Source organism: Catharus ustulatus, chromosome 5 (genome assembly GCF_009819885.2).
Source record: "Catharus ustulatus isolate bCatUst1 chromosome 5, bCatUst1.pri.v2, whole genome shotgun sequence".
NCBI lineage: Eukaryota > Metazoa > Chordata > Aves > Passeriformes > Turdidae > Catharus > Catharus ustulatus.
In genome coordinates, this window is record NC_046225.1 from 58,912,726 (window position 1) to 58,933,026 (window position 20,301).

General features: G+C 39.2%; 1 protein-coding gene across 10 annotated transcripts in view; it reads right to left on the minus strand.

The window, feature by feature from the left end:
• The window catches only part of LOC116996308 (slit homolog 2 protein), a 259,704-nt gene that overhangs the window by 30,069 nt on the left and 209,334 nt on the right, over nucleotides 1–20,301 (minus strand). For all 10 annotated transcript variants that reach the window (XM_033059731.2, XM_033059740.2, XM_033059738.2 and 7 more), the window contains 8 exons: nucleotides 19,527–19,601; nucleotides 14,013–14,156; nucleotides 12,352–12,495; nucleotides 10,628–10,794; nucleotides 9,722–9,854; nucleotides 3,892–3,960; nucleotides 1,892–1,963; nucleotides 1,597–1,668 (listed from right to left, as the gene is read on the minus strand). In XM_033059731.2, the coding sequence (XP_032915622.1) occupies nucleotides 1,597–1,668; nucleotides 1,892–1,963; nucleotides 3,892–3,960; nucleotides 9,722–9,854; nucleotides 10,628–10,794; nucleotides 12,352–12,495; nucleotides 14,013–14,156; nucleotides 19,527–19,601 (876 nt within the window). The remainder of the gene's footprint in view (nucleotides 1–1,596; nucleotides 1,669–1,891; nucleotides 1,964–3,891; nucleotides 3,961–9,721; nucleotides 9,855–10,627; nucleotides 10,795–12,351; nucleotides 12,496–14,012; nucleotides 14,157–19,526; nucleotides 19,602–20,301) is intronic.

Below are 20,301 nucleotides of genomic sequence, written 5' to 3' on the forward strand. Positions count from 1 at the left end.
AGCATCACTACTGGGAATAGTGATATTTCTTTTGTAGAACACCTGCTGGTTTCACCAGCCATATGGAATTCAATAAGGGCAGGTGCTGCATTCTGCACCTGGGATGGGCATTCCTGGATGTAGGTTCAGACTGGGAAATGAGAGGTTGGAAAGCAGTGCCAGGAAAGGGACCTGGGGGTCCTGGTTGATGGCCAATTGAACATGAGCCAGCAATGCCCTGGAAGCCAGGAGGACAAAGTGTGTCCTGAGGGCGTCAGGAACAGCATGGCCAGCTGGGCAAGGGAGGGATTGTCCCACTCTGCTCTGAGCTGGGGCTGCCTCACCCTGAGAATTGCAGTTTTGGGTGCCTCAGTATAAGAAAGATAGGAAGCTATTACAGTGTCCAAAGAAGACTACTGGTGGTGGTGAAGGGCCTTTAGAGGAAGCTCTGTGAGGAGGGGCTGAGGTCCCTTGGTCTGTTCAGCCTGGAGGAGACCGAGGGGAGACCTCAGTGCAGTTACAACTTCCTCATGAAGGGAAGAGAAGGGGCAGGCACTGATCTGTTCTCCCTGGTGACCAGTGACAGGACTCAAAGGAATGGGCTGAAGCTGAGCTAGGGGAGTTTTAGATTGGATATTAGACAAAAATTCCTGACCCAGAGGGTGTTTGGGCACTAGAACAGACTCCTTAGGGCAGCAGTCACCCCACCAAGCCTGACAGAACACAAGGAGTGTTTGGACACTGCTCCCAGACACAGGGTGTGACTCTTGGGGATGGTGCTGTGCAGGGCCAGGACTTGGACTCAACGGTCCTTGTGGGTCCCTTTCAACTCAAGTCATTCTGTGATTCTGTGAAAAGTATCTCTCCTTTTCTATAAATTCATTCAGTTACATGAATATCTAACACGTACAGAATTATGGCTCTTGAAATATCCATATTTATATTGACTAACTGAAGTTATGAAAGTACACTTAAATAATGCCATACTTTAGGTATTTAATCCAACCAAGTATTTAAATGGTTATAAATTACCCACATGGAGGCAAAAATACATGTTCTACTGTGGACTTTTGAAAAGGAATTTTTGCAGGCTTTTTTCATAATGATAAATTGAAGCTGTAAATGAGACTGACTGTTCTCTATTGTACTTTGTCCATTTTTGTGCCCTGTCAACCATGTTTTTCCTAGTGGTAAAAAGGAAAGTTTCCTTGCAACCAAAAAGTAAAGCCATTGATTTTCAATACTTAATCATGATGTCATGGTTTTGGAAATACTCCCACATTAAACGAAACAAGACAAAGAAATTTACTGTTGGAATAAAAATACTCAAAATTCAACTGCAAATCCCCCAGATATATACTGAAGGAATTTATGCATATGGCATTTTTTCTAGACTTTAATGCTTATAACAAGGAAGAACATAACACAAAAATAATACAGCTGGCATTAAAAATCAGAAAAGTAAAAAGTTCTTGTCTTAGATTTTTAAGGCTACATAATTATCACTTCTGAAATATTTGATTGGTTTTAAAATCTGTTAACTTCCTACGGTTCTGCTATCTTCTGTACACAAATAAAATTATGGAAAATAGCAATAATTTAAAAAATAATACTTACAACAATCTAAGTGATTTCAACCCATCAAAAGTCCGTGCAGGAATACATCTTAGGCGGTTGTAACTAAGAATTCTGAAAATACATAAAATGCTGTCAGCAAGTATATCAGTTACTCATAAACTATGCAGAGCATGAATACAATCAGCTTTAGCACACATAGCTAGTTAGGAAATGAGTTATTTTACAGCCTCCAAACCAAGCAGGTTTTAATATCAACTACATGTCTTTTCTTTCCAAGACAAAAAAACCCCACTGTAATGCTTCCAAAGAGTCACTGGTACATGTTTAAACTTACAAGGTGAGCAGCTGAGTCATGTTGCTGAAGCTCTGATTAGAAAGAGTGCTGATTCTGTTGTTACTTAAATCTCTAAAAAATAAATTCAGAAATTCAGACCTTAAAATGACTGCCCCAGTCCCAAAACACTGTAAGTTAAACTGACAAGACACATTTTCATTAGTAGTAGTATTATCATTGATATAACTATTTAAAGCAGCACCTGTTTTTATTTTCACATGCCATATACAAGCCCAGCAAGTGTTTAGCTTGATCAATAAAAAGCATTCTCATTTCAACACAGATGAAAAAGCAGCACAATGCATTCTAATACAATAGCAATGTTCATCATGCTGCCAAGTTAATAAGCAGTCCTTCATGAACTCAAGCACAAAAATGAAAGTAATGTTTTAAAGTGAAAGACATTCTAGTCATGTCCCTAATAACACCTAAGTAAATATAATTTAATACTCAACACTTACATGATGAAGACATCAAAACCCAGAGCTATTATTATAAAGAACTTTGATTTACAGAAAAAGCCTTAAAGTCTTCTTTGTTCAAAATTCTAATGAATAAAATCTTAAACATAATTATAATGGAAGCTGTACTGGTATGCTGGTAGCTTCAAAAATGCTGCATTAAATGTGAATACTGTCTGTTCCTTATTCTCATATTGTGCTTTACTTTTTATTTTATGTTGACTATCTCAGTATTGTTTCATGTATTTTGTGGTGAAATACTGCCTTTGCTTCTGAGGGAACTTTGATATATTAACTTAAGAGCTGTTGAATAGATATGCAATATACATATTTCCCCACTTGAAACTTTCATGAAAGCATGTAAGATGACTGACTCATAATAAACATATTAGGCAAGTATAACTGAGAATACATTCAAAAGAGAAAGAAAAACATTGAAATAAACTGCTTTCTTTCTTAATCTGGAACTCAAGAGACTTATATGTAATTCTTTCTTTGACCACAGGACTATGCACAGTGGTTTCTTTTTCCAAAACAGCTGAGGAACATTCTCAACTACAGAACAGCAGTATGAGTAAACGCACAGAAGAATTTAAAATCATGTGCCCTGCAGGTCTCATAAATGGAGACTGTTAATGCTAATTTGCATTCTATTTGCCATTCATCTATTCATAACTTCCCTAAACTATTCACAAAGATTTCTTACAAGTTCTACACAGGATAGACTTGAAAACATTGCAAGCATTTCTTTTCCTAAAATTATTTGAAAAATACAAAATCTTTTGCTTTTAAAAAATTTGTGACTGTAACTTCTGTTTTTCTAACATGAAATAAAGAAAGGAAATCAAGTTCTTGTTTTTGAATTGCTCTAAACCAGTGAAAAAGGAATTTAAGAGATCTTGTTACTCTCCTCCACTTTTCATTCTGATTGTAATGAAACCACAAACTGTTTTCAGAATGCAACACAGTTCAGCCTCAGCTGGTATACATTTTTATAGTCCTAACAAAGACCATGGAATTATAGCTGGAATTATAGCCATTTACATTTAGAGTCTTCCTTTTTTCTCACTTACACTTAAAAGGTACAGAAATAATATTCAAACCATCCATGAGGTAGAGGTAATGAATTTTAGAGCAACTAGTGTTTTGCCTGAAATCACATAGTGAGTCAGCAATGGAATTGGCAGCAAGGAATTTTAGGCAAGCTTTCTCCTCGGGTCATGAAAACCATATACTGTGGGAGAAACAATTACCCTGACTTTACAAGATCTTATGTCCCTTTGAAGGTCAATTATAATTTTTGTTTTGTTATTTTGTGATGTAATCACTGGAATAAAATACCCATGCTCATAAAATGGGACTGCATATATTATATGTAGGATGTGACAAGTAGAATAAAAATCCTCAGTTATAAAATGTGGTTGGGTATTTGCTGAAAGATATGATACATTTTACAGGCTTTTTCTTATAAATAAATTCAGGTATAATTGAGTAAGATATTTTGCTTTGCTTAGAGAACCTCGCTTTAAAATTACTTACATGAGTGTCAAATGCTTGTAGTTGGAAAGCTCTTTTGGAACAAGGGTAAACTGATTTCCATCCAAATAACTAAATCAGAAAAATAAAACAAAGAGCATTATGTTTCATAAAAATAGGAGCATCTTCATCCACTAATCTCAGAATCCAACAGTAAGGTTAATAGCAAATGAATGCATACTATTCCATTTTATAAGAAAATTTGCTTAGAAATTTTGGTTTTTAGAGATACTACTGAGGATCTTTAGCCTAAGATCCAAATTCTACAGTATCATATATAATGCATATTATGAAGTAACATAAAAAATCTCTTGCATTATAGTTTGTATTTTCTCATAACAACTCTGCAAAATGAGGTCTTTATCATCTCCATTTCCCACACACTTACAGATGAAAGGTAAATCTGACTTCTGCAAATCACTTTAAGTGCGGCTTTTCAGCTATCATAAAAACGAAATAGACTGGCATTGCAGAGTTACAAACAGCAAGGTCTGGTTTTAGCACTAAGAGCAAATTAATTTGTCATGCCTGTGTTTCAGGTCACCTTCCTTAATTTATCCCTGTAAATTTCATGATACATCAGGATACCATGCTACAGTCCTATTCCTGTGAAGTATGTTAGTGACTGAAGACAGTAATCAATTACCCTTCACTAGAAAAGTTAGACTTTTTTCCCCTTCTCCATAGGTTCACAGCTCCTGTATTACATTGCTCCCTCTTCTTCCACGCTCATAATTCTCAATAAGAGATCTTCTCATCCTTAGAGTTAATGGGTACAGAGCTATCAAACTGTACTGGCGCCAGCATTACAGGCACAGGAAGGTAACAAGCCTCGCCTAGAAAGCTTTCAGAGAGCAGCCACACATAAAAGTACAAGTGGAGGGGCTCTTCATGTAACCAGGGCAAGTAGTTTAGCCATTATAAAAAGTGCTGAATTTACCTGATGATTTGAAATGAAGTGGATAGTGGCAAGAAGATTAGAGGTCTTTAGTTTCTCAGCTGGGGAAAATTACTTTCCTGATGGTGGTATTACTTATGTTTCCTGGAACCCAAGTGGAAACTACACCCTCATTATCCCTTTAAAAAGAAGATATTTTTGCCATCCAAATACTTGCAACATGCTTGAGCTAAGAGTAGTCTTTGATAGAGACATTTTTAGTTTTATTTTGAGCTTAATGCCTTTACATATGCTGTAGCATCTTTGGAAACTTTAGTCTTGACTAAATGGATGGGCTGAAACACAGTTAAACTTCACAGAAAAAACTACCTACATCTAATCAAAAGGCTGTCTTTTCTTTCTTCCTTTTTTTTTTTCCTTTGGACTATGACTTCTAGGGCTGCTTGCCAAACCCAAAATGTGTCTCAACAAGCTTTATACTTACACTATTTTCATGGTGGTGAATAGAGCATGGGCTCATGTAATAAATTATTTAAAAAAACAACAATAAAAAAAAACTTTTACAATTTTTGAAGAAGTAAGTATTCTAAAGAAATACTAAAGATACATTAGGTTACATTGTCAAGCTTCATTAGAACTGAAGTAGAACTGAAGTACTACAAATATCCACTTGCCTGATAAAAACTCCTTGTTCAAATGAAGCAACTCTTAAGATATTTTATAAAACACATGAAGAGTAAATCTCAGAACAGCCATGCATGCTAATAAGTGAGAAGAATCAATCAGTATGCAACTGTTAACAGAAACCACTTCCATTATTCTTTTGAAAAATATTCTAAGCTGCATGCTTAGGCACTAAAGCATACAAAATTGTACACAAATGAACTTTCAGTAAGGGTTCCATTTGCAATTCCAAAAGTATCTCTCTTTAGCTGTTTTTTTTATATTGCACTGGTGATCTTATATTGCCAAACTGTATTTATACTGGACTATATTCGAGAAAGTCATCTTCTCTTTGAGGGAAAAAAACACTAAACCATCAAACTCAAAACCTAATGAAGTTATAGGTGTATATACCTGTGTGCTAATTTAAGGTCTTAATAATGTCAATTTATCAATGGCTAAAGACTTTTAGATGCTATTAAGCATTATATTAATGGTGGGCATCTTAGAATCTTCTATATAATACCAAACCCTAAAACAGTAAAATTTTTTAGTTACTTAGGAAATGTAGTTATGATGTTTTCTGGAAAAGCATTACATTAACCAGCCATTATGAAACATTATTAAATACTTGCCATATGTAACACAAACCAACATGTTTTTCCATCAATAATTTCTATTTCTTTCAATAGAGTGACCTATCTGATCAAGAATCAAAACAAACAAACATCTTAATTCTTAGGTGCATATTTTTCCCTTTCATAATGCATAAAATTTTACTCCTTTAGGCTTATGAGTAGCTTATTCAGTTAGTATCTTCAAACAATACATGAGGTAGCAAGCTCTTTTTTATATCTATGTCACTATCTGCCTGCATATTCAAATTGTATCTTTCATAAAATGCAATCTAAACAATTTTTCTCAAAATGTTTCAATAGATTGATAAAATAGCTCAGATTTTACAAAACTATGTGAAAAGGAGGACATTCTATTAAAACCAGGTATTTGCAATATCACAAAGCTATCATAATCTCTGCATCATAGAATATCCTGAGTTGGAAGGCTCACAGAATCACTAGGATTGCAAGGGATCTCTGGAGATCATCCATTCCAACCCCCCTGCCAAGGCAGGGTTACCTAGAGCAGGTGACACAGGAACTCATCCAGGTGGGTTTTGGATGTCTCCAGAGAGGGAGACTCTGTGACTTCTCTGGGCAGCCTTTTCCAGTGCTCTGACACCCTCATTGTAAAGCAGTTCTTCCTCATGTTGAGGTGCAGCTTCTTGTGTTTTAGTTTATGGCCATTGCTCCTTGTCCTGTTGCTGGGAACCATGGAAAACAGACTGGCACCATCCTGTTGACACCAACCTTTGAGATATTTGTATGTATCGATGGGATCCCCTCTCACCCTTCTCCAGACTAGCCAGGTCCAGCTCCCACAGTCCCTCCTCATAGGAGAGATTCTCAGCCCCTAATCACCTTTTTTTGCCTCCACTGGACCCTCTCCAGTAACTCCTTGTCTTTCTTGAACTGTGGAGACCAGAATTGAACACAATACTCCGGAAGTGGCCTCACAAAGGTTGAACAGTGGAGGAGGATCACTTCCTTTGACCTGCTGGTTTATACTTTTCCCAATGCACCCCAGGGCAGAGTCCAACTCCTGGCCCTGCTCAGGTAAGCCCCTGGGGTTAACATCATGTGCCTGAGAGCATTGGCCAAACAATTCTTGAATTCTGTTAGGCTTGGTGCTATGACCACTGCCCTGGGAGCCAGCTTCAGCATCTGACCACACTCTGCAAAACTTTTCTTCATCATGATTTTACTTCACACTGAAGTGAAAGCGACTGGTTCACAGTTACCAGGGTCAACCCTCCTGCCCTTCTCAAAATTTGGGACATTTGCCAGCTTCTAGTTGACTGGGACCTCTCCAGATTAGCAAGTACAGACAGAAATCATTGAGAGAGGCCTTGGAATGGCATCAGCCATCTCTTTGAGTATTTTTGGATTAATTTCATCAGGCCCCATAAACTCAGAGAAAGCCAGCAGGAGCAGAAATTCCTGTGCAAGTTTGGGGTTGGCTGGGAGTTAATCATTCTCACAGTCATTGTCCTCCAGCTCCAGGCACTGGGACCCTCAAAGCCAACCACTGGTATTGAAGACTGAAGTGAAGAAAGCCTTAAACATCTCTGCTTTGTCTATGTCTCTGCTTGTGAGGTGACCATATCCATGGAAAAATGGATCAGCGTCAATTGTTGGCTGCCTTTTACTATTAAGATATTTTAAAAAGCTCTTTCTATTATCCCCAGCAGTACTGGCCAGCTTCAGCTCTAATTGGGCCAATTTTCTTCTTACAGTGACAAACAGCATCTCTGTAATCCTCCCATGTCACCCAGTCTTGTTTCTACTGGATGTACATTTTTCATTTTTGCCTTGGCTCCAGAAGATCCCTGTTTAGCCGAGCTGGCCTTCTGCCTCACCTGCTTGGCTTCTGACATTTTCAAATTGCTTGCTCTTTAGCTCCTTAACAGGAGGTACTTAAAAAGTGACCAGCACTGATGCACCTCAGTACCTTCCAAAGCATTTCCCATGGAGATCTTACTACAGTAATTTCAAGATTATAAGCCGCACCATTTTTTGGTCCAAACCCAAAGTGCAACTTATAATCAGGTGCGGCTTATATATGGACAAAGAACGAAAAGTTGCTGTTTTAGTTTGGAGGACAGGGGTCTGCTGAGAAAGGCAGGAACTTCTCTTTGAAATGGAGAATGTAAACCCCCTCCCTCCAAATTATTATAATTTTGAAATCAAGGGGCTTTCAGGCAAAAATATGGGAATTAAGAGTAACAGTTCTAGGAAATTACAATAGAAATACAGTACTACAAAGAAACAAACTCCAAATCCTGACAAAGTCAGGTACAACCTGACACCCTGTCAGGCAGGGTGTGGTAGCAGTCCCATTAAATGGTGGCTGCATCCTCCTGCAGTGACAGATGTGATTCAGTTGGAGCAGTGCTCCTGTAGAAGGTGCAGTTTCCCTCTAAAGGTCCAGTGGTGATGTGGAGAAATCCGGTTTTCCTCCGGAGTACAGTGGAGAAAGGGGCTCCCTTAGTGTCCCAAAACCTCTATTTTTATCTTGGTAAGAAGTGTTGGGCTCTTCCCCCTGGCTGGAGCAACTTCCAGTGGGATGAAGTAATTTTATCAGTCCGCAGTGGGACTCAATGGCCATTAGCAGAAAATGACTCGCTGGAGGAAGGATGGGTTGTGAAAAGATAAAGAACAATGCCCCGCCTGGTTTCAATGGATGGCCCATTAGCAGAATATCTGCTGTTGAGATAAGGATCACTGCCCCCACCCTCAACAGATAGTGATAGAATAAATACCTTTTATCACACTCTGTATTGTAATGTGTGGCTTATAATCAGGTGCGGCTTATGTATGGACAAAGAATGAAAAGTTGCTGGCACCTGGAAGTGCGGCTTATACTCAGTGTGGCTTATAATCGTGAAATTACTGTAGTTTCCTAAGCAGCCTGAAGTCTGCTCTCCTCATAGTCAAAGTTTATTGAAGCTTTTCCTCCTTTCAACAGAGATTTTAAACTTGACTGCTTTATGGCCAAGACAGACACTAGATGCCACCTTACTCAGAGGACTCTCTTATTAACTTGCAACAAATCCAGGACAGCAGCTTTCCTAGTTGACTCCCTTAATACCATAAAGCCATTGTCCAGGTGTTTTTAACTCCTTGACACAGTTGAAGGCCACAGATTTAGAGGATTAAGGTGCTTGATTTAGAGGTAAAAAGTATTGATGCAGAGATATAAAAAACATGTTCATTATGAAAACACATTCATATTATTCCTTTTGCTTTTTTGTGTAACTGAAAAAGCATTCCTTTCTAACCAGTGATCAGAGATTAATCAGGTTCACTGTTGCCCTTCATTTAACCCATTGTAACATAATATCCACACAGTTATACAAAGAAAGGTTCAGTGCCAGGGATATAAAATCTGAGAGTGATTGCAATGTCATATTCATATATTTTTAAAGATTTTCACTAGCAGATAGCTCTTAAGACTGGTTTGGGACTTACAAAGCTAATTTAAACTTAACCTCCAGCTTCTCAAGATAATGTGAAAGTCTTTATAAAGCAGTGGATAAAGAAATTTCAACGCAGGTACTAAATTCAATTCTTCATTTTCTTTTCCACTCATTCTTGACCCTGACAATAAAATCTGACATTGTTTTTCATAAAAGGGAAAAAGCATGCCACTTACAGTTCAGTCACATCTTTTGGGATGCCTTTAGGCAAAGCTTTTAGACCTTTGTTGCTACAGCGAACTACCGTGTCCAGGCAAGTGCATTCTGCAGGGCAGCGGGCCAGGGGAGAGCAGCTATTGTCATCATTTCCTGGTTAATAAAAACAAACAGATGCTAAAATTGCTAATAAATGTCTCTTCAGTATTATCAAGAATAGCCCACATGGATTTTCTTCAAGCTGACATGGTATTTCTTTATTACAATATCTCAAGGTAGGGAAAAAATTACGTCATCTCTGTAAACCCCCACTTCAAGAATTTACATTTTAGGTGATGCTTTATTTAGTACAATGCTGTTTTATTAGGTAAGAATGCTATTATATGGAAAAAAAATCATTAAAGAAAGAATAAATCCTGAAATGAAAGACAAAAAATTTTAAAAAGTATTAAAAACAATCTCTTTAAAAAAAACGATACAGCCTTGAAATTTGACAAACCAATAATGCAGGAAATGGAAGTATGTGTGAGAGATGCAAGATAGCAGCATTTTTTTAAAATTAAGAGTTAATGGAGCAACAAGCCATAACATGTAATGGTATTTGATCAAGTAACCTGAAAGGATGCTTGATTCAAGCACTGGTGTTTGAAAATATTCTCATCTGTACTACAACATTTGATCAATTTTTCTATAATATTTCTAAATTATTGATTACAGTACTGAAGACAGGCAAGAAAAACTTTTGAAGACATAAGTACACAAGAGCCCATGCTTGCTGATCATCCAAAAATAGTTGGGAAATTTTTAAAATTATAGAAAATGAGCATGAAGGTCTTTAAAGTGCAATACTTTGGGATCTATGGGAGTCATGCAGCTATCTATATGAAAGCTGAAATTATAAAAGGTTCAGATACAAATTTCCTTACCATCATCACATGTAAAATCCTGAATTGCCACATCCTGGATAGGAATCTCTTTGAGGAAGTAGGGCTTTTGGCAGCGAGGGTTCCCCGTCACAATGCGTTTCTTCCTTAGCCAGTCTCCAAGCCATGCGAGATGGCAATTGCAGTTGAAGGGGTTGGCCAAGAGGTTTCTGAGAACCACAGGAAAGTTTATCTCACATGACAGCATCCTTGCATCCTAAGGATTCTAGTTCTATTTTCAAAAAAGCATACCTTAAACACTGTTCTTCAAACAATACTGTGTTTAAACCATAGGTGAAAGGTGTAATTTAGGCTCTGTGTGGTGAATCTTGATATAACTTGTTTAGAAATAATTTTAAACTGTCAAAAACCTGACTTCATGTCAAGCCACTCTGTACCAATAATGCAATAATTTCGTATAAAGATGGATGCTTATTACTTTACATTATTAGTTTTAACCTGACAACAGGTATTCCATTAATTTATCATCTCAAGATTTCCATCTTTTATTTGCTCCAGAGAATAAGTTTCCTATCTGAAGTGACAGCTAAGCTGATTACATGCCAGTTACAAAAATGAATTTACTTCTAAAAGCCTCAGTACTTTTGGCATCTACTTATTTCAGCACAAACATATCGACAATTCCATTATTTATAAACATGTCATCCTTAATATGCAAAATTAGTAACTGGGTGCAAAATGTCACTTTTCGTGTAAAAGGGGGATTAAGTATTTTCCTGAATTATGCTACCTACAACCAGCACTTCTTCATGAAACCGAGTGGCAGATTTGCTTACTCTTTTCACTTCCCCTAAATTACATCACATTTAAATTTTAAGAAGGATGCTTCTTTTTATAGAAATGAGACTGAAGCTTCCTTAGAAAACACATATGAATTAAGATTATCAGCAGGCCAAGGAAATTTAAGTTAGTAATTGTGTGGCACAGGGCAGAAGGACAGACAACATGGTAATCTAATCAGCTATGGTTGTGTGCTGCCTACCCAAAATGTGGCAATTGTTTGAAAGTTGTATTGATGCATGTGTAGAGGTATTTTGTTTGCAAAACTGGTCAGAGTGGTTGTACTACTGCTACTACTGTTTCTTGAATACTGCAAGTATAATCTCCTGTTCATATCTGCAGTTTGGTATGAATATGAATGCAATTGTTTGAAAGTTGCATTGATGCATGTGTAGAGGACAAGTAGAACACAGACTTGTTTTAATAGCGTTAACTGGGAATTTTTCATTAAGAAGGCAAGGTTTTGCTATCAAAAAATTGTAAACTATTTTTAGTTGTTTTATAAGCACCTTCTTTTCTCTACCTGAAACCTCATGAAAGAATTAAAAAAAAGCATGCTAGCATTAGAGTTCATTTTGTTAATAGCCACGAATATGAACAGTTTGAAAATACTGAAGATGAGCCAAGGTGTTCCTTTAAATAGTTTTGATCAGTGGGCTTCCATGAGGGCAGTGAGCAGAATGTTTTTCCTGCCTTCTCAGAAACTTCTGGAAACCAGTAAAATGCTCTATCAAAGGGCACCATGAAAACATACTCTCCATGTGCCCAGGATGGTCCAGAAAACAAAATTTCTCAAAACTGCCTCTACAAAATCCTATTATCGCTGAACTTTACTAAGTGCTGTGAAATTACACATCAAAGTATGAAGGGAAAAGCCCCCCAAAGGTCAGAGATTTAAACTTGGTTACCAGAGGAAGGTGACTTACAGCGTAGAGAGCGAGTGCAGCGTGTCGAAGGAGCCGGGTGCCACCGTGGTGATTTGGTTGTCATACAGCGACAGCAGACGGACAGAGCTCAGCCCTGTGAAGCTGTCATTTCCCACACAGCTCACCCTGTTGCTCCTCAGCATCCTGAGAAAGAAGGACCAGCCTTTTTCAGCTCAGCCTGGGCAGGCACCAGGGCTGAAGAGGCTGCTGGAGTGAGGGCCAAGGGCTACAAAGGGGCTGCTGCCAGTGAAGGGACACCAGAGCAGTGACCCTGCGCAGCCTGTCACCTCACTGGAGAGACTGAGTGCAGTGTGTGGAGCAGGCTGGAAGACAAGGGTAGGTGGGTGGGTTTCACAGAGGCAAGGGGTGTTTCACGGAATCACAGAATGGGTAAGGTTGGAAAGGACCACTGGAGGTCATCGGGTCCAACCCTACTCAAGCAGGATTCACTAGTGCTTTTCCCTAGTGAGTTACTCAGGATTGTGTCCAGGTGGCTTCTGAGTACCTCCAGATGAGACTCCACAACCTTTGGGCAACCTGCTCTAGTTTCCCCTAACTGTTTGGGTTTTTTTTTTTTCTTTCAATACCAGAAGCAGTAATTGATGAACCCAAGTCAGAAAAACACAGCAGCCCTCTCTTCATGTTTCCAAGGCTGATGACTCCAGAAGTGCTATTTATATAGAGCAAAGGCTTGCACCAGCTTTCCTCCTCTTGAGGTTCCTTTTACTTCATTTTTCTTAGTACAAATCTAGAAACCACTTCCACTGCACTCAGAAGCATTTCATTCAAAGGGAATCACCATTTCTCCTCAGCATGACTGTAAGACATGACTCCATAAATTTCAGAATCCTAAGCTATTCTGAAATGTCTCAAATTTCTAGAAAATTTAAGAGCTTTGAAGTCTGTTGTTCAACTCTCTGTCCACCAAAAGTTGGCAATTTTCCCCCATGCTCTTGTCTAGGACTAGCTGCTTTAAACAATTTTAGTAGCTTTAACTGCAAGGTTAGAAATTGTAGATGTGATTTATTTAAAATGCATAATGTCTGTGGACAGCTGAAACCCCAAAGACCATTTAATCTTGGCTTTGCTCTGCAGATCTGAAGGACAGGCTCTCTGAAGAAGGCCAAGATGCTGTAGATTGTATAAACATCTTTTTTTTGCATGGAAGGAACTAAACTGCTTCATGGAAAGAATGAAATTAGTTCAAGCTATAGTGCTTTTAATCTTGCCTTCACTGTTGAAATGACAAAAAAATTACTTAGGAGAGAATAATTTCCCACATTTCAATACACATTAGAACATTTTCTTCCTCCAGCAAAATTCCCAGTAATGGTTGAGCTGAAATGAATCAGACTCCATTACGTAAAATATGTAATTCCCGTGCAAAATTCTGTTACTTTGATGATTATTCCCATTTCCATTTCTGAAGTTGGATGTTTAACCAGTCTCAATTGCTTCATTGCTTTAGAGGACTCATTATACCCATAATTAATAACTAATACATTAATATAATATATAGCTTCTAGTAAAATAGAAATAAAAACTAAAATAATCCATAGCTAACTCTCCAAAATAATTTTCTTTTAGGACAGACATAATACTATGCTCAAAAATACCTGTGAGAAAAGAAGAATTAAAAACACCCAAATAAATATACTTACAGTGTTTTGAGACTTTCTAGTCCTTTGAACATTTTGTGTTGAACACTTTCCAATCGGTTGCTTGTGAGCAATAGTTCATTCACACCAGAGGCTCCATCAAATGCTCCTTCTTCTATATCTGTAATCTTGTTATTGCTCAGGTTTCTATTCACATTAACAGAAACAGATAAGAACTGAGGAGATTTTCTTTTATAAATGTCTTAAATTAACTGTTAAATTATACAGACTGAATAAATTCCAGGAAAGACTTAGAATCTTAGTTTTCCACTAAGCTTGGAAAAGACCTCCAAAATCATCAAATGCAATATTGATGCAATGGCCAAATTGTTGTGTAAAAGCACAAAATATAAATACATCATTGAACTTCAAACCAGTAAAAAAAAAATAAAATTCAATGCCCCTCTAATAAAGAAGCAAAGATTTTTAAAGCAATCTTTGGAAGATGGTTTTTAAATAATGGCAATTACTCAATCTATGATGCTGCCACACAAGAATACACTTTCCTAATTTTGAATCTTATCAGTAACTACAGTAGTTTCACGAATACAAGCCGCACGGATTATAAGCCGCACTTCCGGTGCCTCGACAATGTTGCTGTCTTTGTCAATAGATAAGCCGCACCCCGAATATTAGCCGCACTTTCATTCGTCGCGAGAATCCGTGCGCAGCTTTCACAAATTGGCCAATTAGTAACAGGATCGCGGCATAGCGGGCTTTACTGGCTCGGGGCGGGGCCAGGAAGGCTCGGCCCGCTCATGGTTGCCGACGGGGCCGGGTGGCCCAGCTCAGCGCCACGGCTCGGCGGGGCTGGCCGGGTGGTGCTGCCGCCGCCGCCGGGCTCGCTGGCCCCCCTCTCCCGTCAGCACCGCCCCGCTGCCGTGTTTGCTCGCCCGGCCGGTGGGCTGCCGCCGCTGCCGCCGGGCTCGCCGCCCGCCCCGCGCCGCGTTCGCTCGCCCGGCCGGCGGGCTGCCACCGCCGCCGCCCGGCTCGCCGGCCACCCCGCGCCGCGTTTGCTAGCCCTGTCAGTAGGGCTGCCGCCGCCGGGCTCGCCGGCCGCCCCCTCCCGTCTGCACCGCCGCCGCGTTTCCTCGCCCTGGCCGGCACTGCAGGCCCCTGCACCGCCGGGCTCCCCCACGCTGCTGGCCCTGATTCTGCTGGGCTTCCCCCGCTGCCAGGCAGCCCCACCCGCCGGCCTTCCTGCTTCTGCCATGCTCCCCTGCACTGCTAGCCCCAGTTCTCCCGGGCTCCCCCGCCCTGCTGGCCCGGGCTCTGCCGCCCCCCTGCCCCGCCCTGCTGGCTCAGGCTCTGCCGCCCGCCCCCCACACTGCTGGCCCCACCTCTGCCAGGCTTTCCCACCTCTGCCGGGGCCGGCCGGGCTCCAGCTTGGCTTGGGGCTGCAGCGGGCTCTCACTTCCGTGTTGGCAGCTTTTAGAATTTTGTTAATGTATTAGCTGCCCCGGAATATTGGCCGCACTTCCGGGTTTCCACCAAAATTTTGGTCAAATTGGTGCGGCTTGTATTCGTGAAATTACTGTATATTTTTTCAGGTCTCCAGACTTTGTAGCGTTTTTAGATGAATTAATAACAAAATTATACTGTATGAGTACAGCATAACTAACCTCTGATTTATTTTCTCTTGATAGGCAAATATAAGAAAACAGCATAAACAGCAACATATGTAAAGGAAATGTGTGAATATAAACAGTACATGAAATGTTAATAATTTATGAAATGAGTTAGAAAGGAGAATTTATAAGCAAGTTAATTCATGTATCTGCAATTTGCCTGCAAAGTGGATCAAAATGTGGGGAAAATGACCTAAAATATTGGCAAAATACTTAGTGTTTACAATTTTAGTTGAAATGTGGAAATTACATCCCAAATGGGGAGTATCTGTACTATACAGACACAAAAACAAACATATGAAACAGCACACATTTTCTTATTTTTTTTCATATTAGCGTCCTTTAGTTTGTTTCATATCATTATTTACACATATTACAAAAGTACACAGCCACACATTAAACAGTGTTATAATACTCCACTGATTTTTAAAAAGATCTTGAAACCTCTCTGAGACAAAGGGAATGGAAGTAAAGCTAAAGACTCCTTGATGGAATTAATGGTGTTGGGAAGAAAATCAAACATTATTTGAAGCAATTTCTAGAATGGTGCTTAAATCATTCAAAACAAGATAATATTAGAAGAAAACCCAGGATCTTTAGTGGTGACTACTCTGTCTAGCCTAGCTGAAATGTAACCTACACCTTGCCTGTGATGAAGGGTACAATAAAGTTAGGTTGGACAGGACCTTTAACATCATCAGGTCCAAGCATCTAATCCAGTACTGCAAAGTCCATTACAAACATGTATCCCTAAGTCTTTTAAATTTCTCCAGGGATGGCAAGACCACCACTTCCCTGGGTGACCCGTTCCACTGCTTTACAGCCCTTTCCATGGAGAAGCCAAACGAAACCTCCTCTGCTGCAATTTGATAATTTCCTCTCATCTTGTCCCCTGGGAAAAAAGGACAACCCCCACTTCAGTACAACCTCCTTTCAGATAGGTGCAAAGAGTCATAAGGTCTCTGCTAAACTTCCATTTCTCCAGGCTAAACAACCCATTTGCTTGCTGCTCCTCATCACACTTGGGCTCCATACCCTCCTGCAGCTTTTTTACCCTTCTCTGGACTCTTTCCCGCACCTCAATGTCTTTTTGGTAGAGAAGAATCCAAAACTGAACAAATTATTCAAGATGTGGCCTCACCAATGACAAGCACTGAGGGACAATTACTGCCCTGGTCCCGCTGGCCACACTATTGCTGATACAGGCCAGGTGCCATTGGCTTTCTTGGCCACCTGGGCACACTCTGGTTCATTTCCACCTGTTGACCAGCATCCAGTGGTCCTTTCCCAGCCTTCCAGCCACTCTACCCCAATGCTGAGTGCTGCATGGGGATGTTGTGACAGTGCATGACCTGGCACTTGGACTTGCTGAATCTCATGATGTTGGCTTTGGTCCATCTATCCTGCAGAGCCTTCCTACCCCCAGCAGATCAACACTGCCACCCAACATGGTGTCATTTGCAAAGTTGTGGAGAGTGAATTTAATCCTCTCATCCAGATCATCGATACACGTATTAAACACAACTGATACTGAGCCCTAGGGAACACCACTTGTGACTGTCTGCCCTACTGGATTTAACTTCATTCACCACCCTCTGGGCCCAGCCATCCATTCTTCTGTGATGTGTATCCCAGTGATGTCCATCCAAGCCATGAACAGCCAGTTTATCCAGAAGAATGATGTGGGAAATAGTGTAAAAGACTTTAGACTTAGTCTAAACAGACACCATCCACAATTACAGCTTTCACTTAGTTTCACAGTGGAGCTGTTCAGTCTGCATAGTGCTGTGGAAGACTGGAAGCAAGAAACCCATTATTTCTAATATCAACAGCTTGTCCATGTCAAGCCCTCAGTTTCCTAAAACTCTTTTTTGTTCTTGCTGTAACACAGATACTACTTCACCCACTTCACACAGATATTTTAAAGATTAATGTTGCATAGCTAATCAATGTTGCACTGCATACACATGCTTTTTATTACTGATGAAGCATCAAATCAATGAAACATTTAAACCTCAATTTTTCAATGTCATCTGTGCAGAAAGATCTTTGCACCTATTTTGAACCTCCAGAAGAAATATGAGCTTGACAGAAATATAGAATTCACTCATATTGGTGTCTCTGCAAATCAGTACTTCACTACTTTCCAGTGATGCTTAAGCAGTCACTGTATTATTCTCTCAATGGAAGAATGTTATAACAAATTATAACTACATTAGAAAGTTATGGAGCAGTATTTTTAAAAATAGTTAACTCTTAATCTATATATTTTTCATTTTTTTCCCCTTTCAATTAACCAGAGTTTAAAGCCTTTGGGAGTTCCAACAGACAGCTGCACTGAGAGTGATGAATATTCATCCTTCTTTTTCTGTTTGTCTTGAACACCTCATCAATTTAAAAGAAATATGAAGATCTGATATATGTATAAATGTGTGTGCATGTAGGTGCATGTATGACACATCAAGTATTTTTTAAAATTTTGTAGAATCCTGCAATCAAAGAATGTCTTGGGATGAAAAAGACCTTAAATATTATCCATTCCAGTCCCTCTGCTGTAGGCAGGGACAACTATATACTGATGACAACATTAAATACAGACCTTAAAGGGACACCATTTGTCATTGATGTCTTTAGGACCCTGAGCCACTGACATTACCCTCTGGATGCTGCTGTCCAAACAATTTCTATCCATCTAGCTCCCCCATCAAATCCATTTCTCTTCAGTTTAGAGAGAAGGATGCTGGGGGTGGGGCATGTCAAAGGTTTTACAGAAGTCCTGATAAATGACATCTGTAGCCTTCCCTTGCCCACTGATGGTTCATACTGATACTTGATATTTCCAAAGTAGGCTGTAGCTATAAAAAGTGCTGATCTGAGATTCCTGAAGATTGAATAAAACAAGGAATCTAACATCACCAGAAAGATCACTCTTGTGATCACTCTTTTTTCTAAGTATTGCAGCCCAATTCAAAGTTATAAGGCCTACTCAAGTGGAGAAGTCGAAGGCGAGTTCATTTTAAATTGTTGGGGTTTCAAAAATATTTTAATTTTAAAATATCCATAATAAATATTTAACTAATTGTGATCACTCCAGCAAGGATCTGCTTAAGGCTAACAATAGTTGAAGCAATACTCTTGCTCCCTTATGATTTTGATCACTAATACTGATCTCTTACAAATGGTAGTCACTTGGTGTCTACTAATCTATTTATACTTGCATCTTTCTTCACTTACTATTTATGTTTGGATATAATCCTGAAGTGACTGAGCACAGTCACAAAGTCTAACTAAACCATCTACACTCAAATATGTCTTTTACATAAGCTAAAGAAAAGCTTTTCATAGTCTTATTTTTAGCAACAATTGCAATTGGTAAGATTATAAACTACTCTTAGAACATTAGCTGTTAACACAGATTTTCATGGATGACTTATCAAACTACTTTTTCTCAGTCATTTAAATTTTGATATTCCCCTCACTTAATGACCATTTAATGAAGCACAGAATCAACGGCATGTCCTTAATGTGCTGAAAGAGGCAAGACTGTCTGGTTAGAGACTAATACAGGAAGTTACAAAAGATTACTGGAATCTTTTCTAAGCAGCTTATCCTGTGAGCTCCCTGCTGTGGCTGCATAACAGACCAGCTGGCTGGATGCTGCCGTGAAGGTGCTGGTGCTATACACCATGAGAAGTGGCTGCTGGCAGTGCCAAGCCCCATGCAGGAGAGCTGCCAACTCTGACCTACCTCAGGGATTAATTTAAACCCATTCTTGATTTTTGATTGGAATAAACTGAATCTTTTGTAGATTAGAATAAGAAAGGTGGAGAGACACAGCAAGGAGCTAATCTAATATCTGAATAGACAAGGTCATTGAAGTTGCACTTACATTTTACGCAGCTGAGGAAGTTTCTTAAAGATTCCAGTAGCTTCCAGGACTGAAAACTCGTTGTTATTTAGTCGCCTAAAAGAAATTACATCAATTTCAGAAAACAATTATTCAGGGATTGATATAGAATGTTCCACATTAAGTGAACTTTTCAGTCTGCTATCCCTGAACATCTGATATTTAACTGGTAGCTGAAGAACAATTCCTTATATAGTGACATTTCTAATTTTGATATTTCCTGTGAATGAACATTCCCATTTCTGTGAATGAACATTCTCATTAGTTAGACATAGGTGTACATAAAACATTTTCAACACCACCTGATCACAAAATTTTATACAGCTAAATCTGAAAAGTTTTAACTTTTCAGTTAATAAACATCATAAGATGATGTTTTTAATTTTTCAAACAAAAATGTAAGTAAGGGAGGATTCTATGGCAACTTATAAATAAAAGTCTTTAAGAAGGACATATAAACCACTGAAGATTAGTCTTCTGTTCTTCAAAGAATATCAGGTGGAGTCTGCCAGACATCTGGAGGTATTCACAGAACACTATTTACAAGAATGAAATAATTACTCTTCTTTTTAATAGGGAATGAAACCCACTGTATAGGTCTTCCCATTAATTTAAAAACACTTCCCTCATCATGATTTATCTTCATACCACTACAGCTGGCACACATACATTGCTTAAGGCAGCATTAAATGCTGACTTGTGACACTGGAAAAAGCTAAGAACGCATGCAACAAGCAACAATATAGCTGGGCACTTC